This window comes from Ostrinia furnacalis, unplaced genomic scaffold (assembly GCF_004193835.3).
Source record: "Ostrinia furnacalis isolate ACB-3 unplaced genomic scaffold, ASM419383v2 OfSCF0694, whole genome shotgun sequence".
In the NCBI taxonomy this organism is placed as follows: domain Eukaryota; kingdom Metazoa; phylum Arthropoda; class Insecta; order Lepidoptera; family Crambidae; genus Ostrinia; species Ostrinia furnacalis.
In genome coordinates, this window is record NW_021130933.1 from 1,063,519 (window position 1) to 1,072,699 (window position 9,181).

Consider the following 9,181-nt stretch of genomic DNA (forward strand, 5'->3'; position numbering starts at 1 on the left):
ACCTTTAATAATTCTTTGTACTCAATCTTCTTCTGGTCGCAAATAACTTTGCACTCTTCAATAACACCTGCCATCCGGGAATACCTAAACAAAAAAATAGCAGGTTGATTTTTGTGAACAGACAGTAACAGTAACATCGTTGGTCGAAAAAAGTTGGCCTTACCAGTGGAAAGTTTGGTTATTCGCCTTCATCTCTAGAGGCGTGAAATTGGTATAGTCCCCGAGGAACATGATATACCGTAGAACATTTCGTAATTTATCTTCCATCTCATCTAGAAGAACGTCTTCAGTCTTCTTGCAGTAGGTAATCAAATCCATTAGCGCAGCGGTATCGGGTGGAGGTGTTAACAATGTAGTTGCTATAGTATTGTACTCGTCGTATATCCTGAAAAATTTCAAAACTAAACATGGTTAGCTCAATGTAATAAAGTCATGTATCACTAACTCAATGTAAAACCATGAAGGTAATGTTACAAAATAATACTAACGATTTTATCATGTTCTGGTAATCCTCTGTCATTCTTCTAAGAAGAGTATTGGCAAGTCTCGAAGCTGCACCTCGTAATGAAGTAATGAGATCGCCTCTCTGCATCCTAAACATACCAATCTGTATTGTCCCCTCAAGCTTAGAAGGTATCTCTCGGGCTAGTTCAACGTATTTGACGGATTCTTCGCAGTATTCTTCGAAGGTCTTCTCAGGGCGAGCGTTTATAAAGTTTTCTACTTTGGTCAAGGACTGCAAACAACCATATTGCTCCCATTAGAATAATTTAATACACATTTGCAGCTACATACAATCTATTTCTTTCTTTCTTTCTTTTCAGCCAAATGACGTCCACTGCTGGACAAAGGCCTCCCCCAAGGTTTTCCACAATGAACGGTCCTGCGCTGCCCGCATCCAGGCTCTTCCCGCGACCTTTACCAGATCGTCGGTCCACCTAGTAGGAGGCCTGCCCACGCTACGTCTTCCAGCCCGTGGTCGCCACTCGAGAACTTACAATACAATCTATTACAGTGTATAAACTTACGTCGCCATTAAGAAGACAAACGTAGTCATCAAAGTCTTGCACCCGTAATTCAGGCCCAATTCTCTGTTCCGCAATCAAATCCGCTACTTTCTTTTTGTAATCATCTACTAAATCGTCGTCTATAATAGGCTGAAAATGTATTCCAAAATTTCATTCTACTTCCTTCTAAGGTTAAAATGTAATTTTGATTTGCATCAGTAATTACCTTCAGCGTTACTCTAGACGTAGCAACATAGTCTTGATACAACATAGTCTCCAACCGAGGTGATTGTCTACAGGCGTCTATTAAGAAATCGTACAGTAAACCGATTTGATCTCTAAACTGTTTGAACGAGGGTTCAAATTCAATGGCATCGTTCTGAAATGCTAGGTTTATCACGAACCCTTGATTCTTTCCCTGTGAAAGGGGAATTAATTGTTATACTTATACTTTAAAGACACCACAGCTGCAAAAAAAGTTAAATTGATTCGTACCCCAACATCCAAAATATAGTCTGTAAATTCTGCCATGGATTTCAAGCATAATGTCTGCAGATTATACGTCATGATACAAGACAAGCAGTTGTAAAAATGTTTCATTTTTGAAGCTTGCTTGGGGTCAGGAATAAGCCGTTTCTTGTTTCCCTGGATAAGACAAAATGAAACTTAAAATAACTTAAGTTCCTCACATCTATAACTTGATGTCGATTGTAGTTCGCAGAACAGTAACAAGAAATTAGTACTGAAAAAGAAACACCTGCAAAAAAACTGCTTGAACAGTCGGTATCCATTGAAGATTTAGCACATTGCCGGCCGCATCAATGTGCCTCTTGCAAACAAAAGAGAAATCTTGCAACTCGTACGCTTCGTTTGTCATCATAATGTCTTTCATACTTATCAATCGCAAATCACTGAAAGGATTTACGAAGAATTTTAATTACATTAGGACTATGCACGAGACAAGATAATGATTTAATTTACGAGTTGACTTAGGTGATTCATTGTCCCGCTAAATAGTATGATTATAAGAAGCCAGCTCTATATTTTTGACTTGCCTAGTAAGTAGTCAGTGAACAATTTATTTGTAAAAGTAAAGGTATTTTAGTTAGCAGGGGTATTTATTAGAACGAACTATAAAAGAATATGTTAATTTACTTGAACTGCTTCCACCAGATCTGCAAGACCTGAGCGATACAAGGGTTCACGCTGTGCAGGTTCTTCGTGAGATACTTCTTGGCCAGCGCGTAGCGATTCCTCCACGCGTCGTCCTTTTTAGCCAGCTCCTGTTTCAGAGGCGTATCTTCCTCTTCTAACGATTCTTCCTGAGCATTACAATGACAACATGTAAACATTAAAATGCGTAACACCTTGCGATACGATTTTTTGAGATGACTCTACCAAATTCGAAAGTCACCGCTATGAATAAGTATTACCACAAAATATTAATAAGTACCTACTACCAGGCCTGTTCATCTTCGCGAGTTTACATCGAAAACAAAACACGCAAGATGGCCCACCTACAGGATACTATTCAACAAGGCCTCACATACGAGCGAACATTGACTCACGCACGCGTATTCTTGTGTATGATGGAAGAAAATAAAGAAAATGGTGTACTAAATACTGTGCAGTATTTAACTGCCTAAATAATAATAAAAACACAGAATGTACTTTTTTAAGTTGCCTCAAGACACTGAGAGGTAAATAAGTAGTTAATATTATTAATGATAATTCATGCTATTATAAATCATCTATTTCCTCCGCCATTTTCCACAGTTTGGCACCTCACGTCATTTTACCAAACACATCATTTTACCGAAGTCAGCCCTATAGCTTCGGCGCAGTGCCGATCACTGACGTTTGTCAACAAAATGGTGCTTGACTCTTGAGACAGGCTAAATTACACCATATGTTAATGACATTGAGCATACATTTTTTTAAATACTTTCGCGAAGTAAAACTTCTGTACGTAGTACTTATTATTATTCTGTGCTACTACGTACAGAAGTTTTACTTCGCAAAGATGTTTTAGTTAGTAATAATATTAACTACTTATTTACCTCTCAGTGTCTTGAGGCAACTTAAAAAGTACATTCTGAGTTTTTATTATTATTTAGGCAGTTAAATACTGCACAGTATTTAGTACACCATTTTCTTTATTTTCTTCCATCATACACAAGAATACGCGTGCGTGAGTCAATGTTCGCTCGTATGTGAGGCCTTTTCGAATAGTATTCTGTAGGTGGGCCATCGTGCGTGTTTTGTTTTCGATGTAAACTCGCGGAGATGAACAGGCCTGGTATTACTTATTCTTAGGAACCATGAAGGTGTCAAGATAATATACTCTATTGACGCTTGATCTTCCTTAATCCTAATTCAAATATCTTGAAACATTAAACAAACCGTATTTGGGTCCTTGAGAACGAAGTCAACGATAGCCTTCTTCATGCTCATCATGAAATCTTCTCGCATCTCGTCGGTGCAAGTAAACAACGTCTCTTTCCACTTCTTTAGTTTAGGCGATATCAAATTATGCACTCTGTAATGTAATTTCCATTAAATAATTATTACCGTCGCCAAAATATCAGTGAACATCTTAACGACTGATTAAGTATGTGGAAGTGAAACTAATGTAGAGTATGAAAACTCTGAACAATCCACTTATAAAAATAGCTTGATACATTTCTACTCTTGGAATCGTCTCTTGAAGGAGTGAAATATGATACATTAAATTTGCATTTTCCTAAAAGTTTTTAAACTTCATACATTTTATTTTTACCCGCTTCACCACATCGATCAATTTGTAGTACCTATATATTATGCTCCGATGCTCCTAAGATTTCAATTCCCACGTGTCTAAACACGGACGATGAAGAAATCATTTGAAGATGGTTTTGTCTTCATATAACTTTTACTGAAGTAGAGCCATTTCGCGCCCATAACGACTAATAAAATATCGATAGAGCGTTATAGGTAGGTATTGTGTACGTAGTAGTGTAGACAACGAAAGTGCTAAAAAAGGTATAATAGAGTCAAACTAACCGAAGTATAATTTTATTATCCAGAGGCGCGACATGTATTGTATCAATGCCGTATCGTAAGTAGTAATAATATCGTAGCATATTTTTCTCCTCTCCTGAAGGAATGGAGTCCCCGTCTTCCCCGGGGGCAGACTGGCAAATAAGCTTCATCAGCTTTGCTCTGAACTCCTCCCTGGCTTTCCTCATTGCTGTAAAGCTTTGCATTACTGAAATAAATGAACCGTCATATCGATACACACATACATCGCAATACGTGTTCCATAAAGATATATACCCCCATGTGCCTCATTAATAACGCCAACATAATATTATACTTGTGAAGATACCTACTTTTTACTAGCTCAGGTAATAAATTTTCAGGTAAGAAAAAGAACATCAAATAACTATCATTACCGCTAGACCTCTTCCGATGTCCACCTCCTCCGCCCGCCTTAGCAGCCTGTATTTTCGCCGCCTTCGACGTTGGAGGAGGCAATTTTAGCACTTCTTCAGGAAGTGAAAATAACGGACGTGTTCTTATTTTGAAGTCCTCTGGCATAGATATCTTAGGTAATTTAGGCAGTTTTGCATCTGATGTGGATGGCTCGGGATGCCCTTTTTTCCGCGATGTACTATTCTTCTTCATGATTCTTATCTCTGAAAATTTATTTAACTGTTTCATTTGCAGTTTTTATTATAAAACTACCTTGACTACCGGCTTGAATCCAGTCTACATATTATAATATAGTACCTAAGTAGTTACAAGATAAGTACATAGTAGGTACACTAGGTACTCTACAAGCAATGCGCTATTCTGTTTTAGTAAAAAAAATATCATAAGTATCTGTACATAATGTGTGCCTGATAAATAAATTATTAGGTATGTGTATGATATCTTTGGGTAAAGCTGCGGGGCGCAACAATACTTTTTCAGCCGCTTTCAGCGAAGCTGAATAAGCAACTACTAGCGACCTCTAGTTTAGTAGTTCGTAAAAGTGTTTATTTATAAATTTCAAAAGATGGCGCTTTGTACGAATTATTAAGAAAATAAACTTTTAGAATATTATTATTTAACACCATTAAACATTTTCATATTAAAAGTTCCAAACAATTAGGAATACTAAATGTAAAAAAATATTAAACTACATTAAATAGCTTGAATATCACAAAACGTAAAACCACAGATAATATGTAAAACGTTAAAATATAACAGCTGATTTGAGAAGTGTCAATTTCCACACCTGTCAATCTCAGTTTAATTTATAATTTCAGGAAAATTTTATATTATAAATTGTAATTAAATGTGTCTCAATACGTTACATGAAATATATTAAAGATAATAATATTTAAAACAGTTGTGCGTTTTTACCTGTCAGTTGCTGAATACAAGGTAAAAGTTTTTTATTTTCTCTAACCTAAAATTTATTCATATTAAGTTCCACTACTTCGCACTTATATTTTCCGCTACAATTAATTAGTCGAACATTATTATCAAACTAAAAAATAAATCTCTTACGGCAAACCGTCACAACAACTCAATATTGATTGATTTTTGCCAAACTGACATAACTATCGTCATTTGTTTTTATGTTTCTATGGTAATTTTATTCAGCCAGGATTGATCAAATAGTTTTCATTCACAATAGAGAAAGTTTATTTATAATTTGCTTGTACTTGTCTATAGGTTTTTAGACTTTTGTCAAATTTTTAGGTTAGATTAGTGACTGATGAAGCAAACGTTTGAATCCTATTCGCAGGTATATGTATATGTCTGTCTGTATTATATTTTTATGTTGTTTATACGCTGCCACTAACCATGACGCACACAGTCGTTCAGTATTTTTTAACTAGAAGACGTAGTATCGCGAGTGAGGGCTTGGTTGGTGTGACCTTGATACTAGGCAATCTAAACCTTGTTTACTGTAATCAAACTGTTCTCTGATGATGTCATGCTCTCATCCCATAGGCTGGAGATTTTGTAAACTGTTTTACTAACAAAGCTTTGATTAGTGGGTGTCCTTTTGTTAAAAAATTGTGTAAGTGTGTCACATAGATGTATGATGAAAATTTTATTTACTTTTTACTCCTTGACAATATTGTGGGTTTCCTATGTGCATCAGGTAAAATTAATAATTCCAGATGATATTCCAGCTGGTGAGGAGGCTTCACTTCAGCCCTGTGTGCCAGGCAGCTGAGTCTTCTCTGCTGGCCAAACTCAGGAAAAAGACTGGATACACCATTGCTAATTGCAAGAAAGCATTAGAAATGCACAACAACAACTCTGACAAGGTACAAACACAAACATTTTATTTTACTGTTACTGTTCAACAACTCTGACAAGGTACAAACACAAACATTTTATTTTACTGTTACTGTTCACAATAAAAATTTGCTTGAAAACATGCAAGCTTCTCTTCGGTTGACTGACAGAGAAAGCTAGTAATTTGTTTTCTAATTCTGAATGCCCATTACAAAAATGTAACAGCTATGATTATTACCTATAAAATGTTATCTTTACAGGCAGAAGCTTGGCTTAATGAGCAAGCCCAGGCAATGGGATGGGCCAAAGCAACAAAACTGGCTGGCCGCACTGCTCTCCAGGGATTAGTGGCTGTAAAATTCAACAAAGATCATGGGGCTCTTGTGGAACTCAACTGTGAAACTGACTTTGTGGCCAAAAATGAAAAATTCCAGAAAATGATTGAAGATGCAACAATCGCTTGCTTCAAGTTTGCTCATACCAACTTGCAATCGAAAGGTCCAGTCACAAAGGTTAGTTGAGTTACTTATGGCAAAAACTACCAACAAATAGATTTATAAATTGCAATCAAAGTCATTTATTTCTTGTTTATATTTTTTATTTTCAGATGGAATTGGATAGTGAACAACTTGGTAATTTGAATGTGGAAGGCAAAAAGCTGTCAGAAGTCTTAGCTCTATTTATCGGGTCTGTTGGAGAAAATGCTGTGTTGAGAAGAGCTGAGTGCTGGAAGGCTAACAGCAAAGACATCAAGATCGCAGGATACACTCATCCAGCTCCAGCCGCCGTTGCCGACTATTCTGCTGGAAAATATGGCGCCCTACTTGCTTACAAGCAATCTGGTGAGACCGAAGATATAGGCAGACAGATCTGCCAACATATTGTAGGCTGTGCTCCAAACAAGATTGGTGCTAAAGATAAAGACAAGCCAGCCAAGAACTCAGATGATGAAAATTGTCTCATTTACCAAGAATATCTATTAGATCCTTCATACACAGTTGAGGAAGTATTGCAGCAGCACCATGTTGAAGTACTTGATTATGTGAGATTCTCATGTGGGGAAATTGTTGAAACAAACATGCCTGGAGTTGAGAAACAGCCATTGGACACTGTACAAACACTGCAGTGAACAACAAAAAGATTTTACTACCTACTGAGTTGGAGATATGCTGAATGAAAGTCACATTATGTTATATTTATAGAGTTTTTATTTAATTTGCATAAGTAATAAAGATTTAGAATACCAATGTATTGTTTTTGCTTTTGGACACTCATTAGGCACCCTAATGATAATTATTTCATACTGTCAAGTGCTTTCTTGCGTGGGTCGGCGACGATCACATTTTTCGCTTTAGCTTTTCCTTTCCATAGGAACATTCTGCAATCTTTTTTCCAAAACATAGCTATTTGACTTGGGTCAAAACTGTATCCATGATGATTCAGTACCTCTGGGGAAACAACATGAAGTGCTAGGGTAGTCTGTTCTCTCGTTCTGAAAGGCCCAGTGGTCGCAGGTCTTAGCAGACAACCGCAAGGGCACACGGTGGCGACTTTGGGGGCTGACATAACGTTCATACGGTTGCACAGGTTTATCCTCTGAAAATTACCACATAATCTTAACTCTTCCACAGCACCCGTAAAAGACTGGGTAGCTCGAAGCGCCAGCGGCCGGGAATTCTGATTATCCGAACTATTTCTAAACCCAACGGTCGACAACGATTTCTTCGTGATATTTGGACTCTCTTGGGGACTTCTATCGTCGCACTCGCTTTCTTTATCGGAATTGTCATCAGTATACATGATTATTTTGTAATTTAATTACAATTTTATTTTAAAAACACCCGTGAAAAACCCTCCCTATTCAAATGACAGCTTTCCGTCATTTGTTTCCCGCGTGCGCGGGCACGTTTTTTTTTTTTAAGTTTCAGAAAACTACCTATCGCATAAAGTTTATATTTTTTTATAAATTATACGATAAGATTAAAAATAGTTGGAATAGTCTGAACTTATTTTTAATAATAAAATACTATAAACTTCCTTTTAGTTTATTTTTACCTCTAAAATTTTCGGAGTTTGTGTGCATAATATCTTCAGGAATTCGAAACCACTTCCGGTGAAAGCCTAGACATTAGCTTCCCACTGAATTTTAAAATATTAATCGATTGGTCGTTTCAACTAACACTATTATCGGATTTAATGCTTAGAGGTATTTTCTTCCAGTCAACCATAGGTTGTAGACTCTACAACCACATGACAATGTAGAGTCAAAATTTACAGAAATATTTACTTACATTATTTCGGGGTTGTTTAATAAGTTTGTTTGCTTTATTTCGCAACAAAAATCAATAATACAAGCGCTATAAAAGTTTGGTTCCCATGTTGTAACCAATTCGTTTTTGTAACATCGAACAAAATAACAACAACAAAAAGTACGACGCATCACAGTCATAGCCTTCGCGACCGCTTCGAATCAATTATTATCATGTTTATTGTAGGCGTACCTAAAAAGCATTGACCGATATACTTAGGTCGCTATTGTATTACGAGTAGTGTTATATTACCTAGCTAGCTAAGGTTAACTGTAAATAAATCTGGGTCAAAATAAAGGAAGATGTTGACCCGACCGGTAATCGAATTTGGAGTACTTACTTACCAACACCGGACATAACGCCTACAATAGTTTGATAAGTGCCTAGACTAAATAAATACAAATTTTTCATTATGACTGAATGATAAATTTGTTGTAATACCTACTTAACTTCTTAACGAAGTCAGAGAATTTAATGATGCGATTGCAAATGTTGTTTGCCCAGTTGGGTGTCTTATGGGCTTGTCTATCTATTTCATAGTAAAGGTACTTAGGTAGGTTTCACCCTATTGATAAACATTAAACA

At 36.5% G+C, this 9,181-nt stretch overlaps 3 protein-coding genes across 8 annotated transcripts in view; 1 reads left to right on the forward strand and 2 right to left on the reverse strand.

Moving 5' to 3' along the window:
• Dhc36C (Dynein heavy chain at 36C) overlaps window positions 1-4,673 on the reverse strand; it is a 36,873-nt gene extending 32,200 nt beyond the window's left edge. The window contains exons 1-11 of the mRNA XM_028299985.1: window positions 4,442-4,673; window positions 4,050-4,254; window positions 3,411-3,546; window positions 2,163-2,329; window positions 1,765-1,918; window positions 1,503-1,652; window positions 1,234-1,425; window positions 1,029-1,157; window positions 489-736; window positions 164-385; window positions 3-84 (exon numbers count right to left, since the gene is read on the reverse strand). Coding sequence (XP_028155786.1) covers window positions 3-84; window positions 164-385; window positions 489-736; window positions 1,029-1,157; window positions 1,234-1,425; window positions 1,503-1,652; window positions 1,765-1,918; window positions 2,163-2,329; window positions 3,411-3,546; window positions 4,050-4,254; window positions 4,442-4,673 — 1,917 coding nt within the window. The remainder of the gene's footprint in view (window positions 1-2; window positions 85-163; window positions 386-488; window positions 737-1,028; window positions 1,158-1,233; window positions 1,426-1,502; window positions 1,653-1,764; window positions 1,919-2,162; window positions 2,330-3,410; window positions 3,547-4,049; window positions 4,255-4,441) is intronic.
• A 580-nt stretch (window positions 4,674-5,253) lies between these two features.
• Window positions 5,254-7,534, forward strand: mEFTs (elongation factor Ts, mitochondrial). Of its 6 annotated transcripts, none has more exons than XM_028300064.1 (4): window positions 5,254-5,417; window positions 6,167-6,316; window positions 6,548-6,799; window positions 6,895-7,534. In XM_028300064.1, the coding sequence occupies exons 2-4, from the start codon at window positions 6,167-6,169 to the stop codon at window positions 7,414-7,416; spliced, it is 924 nt and encodes a 307-aa protein (XP_028155865.1). In that variant the 5' UTR covers window positions 5,254-5,417; the 3' UTR covers window positions 7,417-7,534. The 6 variants fall into 6 exon arrangements, with proteins under 6 accessions (XP_028155865.1, XP_028155867.1, XP_028155863.1 ...); XM_028300066.1 differs by having other exon boundaries at window positions 5,267-5,417; window positions 6,179-6,316; XM_028300062.1 differs by lacking the exon at window positions 5,254-5,417 and adding an exon at window positions 5,728-5,784.
• On the reverse strand, window positions 7,443-8,158 carry LOC114349618 (uncharacterized). The gene has a single exon (XM_028300068.1). It carries the CDS (start codon window positions 8,085-8,087, stop codon window positions 7,581-7,583), a length of 507 nt encoding a protein of 168 aa, XP_028155869.1. The 5' UTR covers window positions 8,088-8,158; the 3' UTR covers window positions 7,443-7,580.
• Window positions 8,159-9,181: the final 1,023 nt, after the last annotated feature.

Excerpts from the sequence above, each read along its gene's own strand:
- mEFTs (XM_028300062.1), top strand. The coding sequence starts at position 5,755 with ATGAAGCAAACGTTTGAATCCTATTCGCAG. Across the intron at positions 5,785-6,166 it reads CGTTTGAATCCTATTCGCAG|ATGATATTCCAGCTGGTGAG; the intron begins GTATATGTATAT and ends TAATAATTCCAG. Across the intron at positions 6,317-6,547 it reads ACAACAACAACTCTGACAAG|GCAGAAGCTTGGCTTAATGA; the intron begins GTACAAACACAA and ends TTATCTTTACAG.
- LOC114349618 (XM_028300068.1), bottom strand. The coding sequence starts at position 8,087 with ATGTATACTGATGACAATTCCGATAAAGAAAGCGAGTGCGACGATAGA.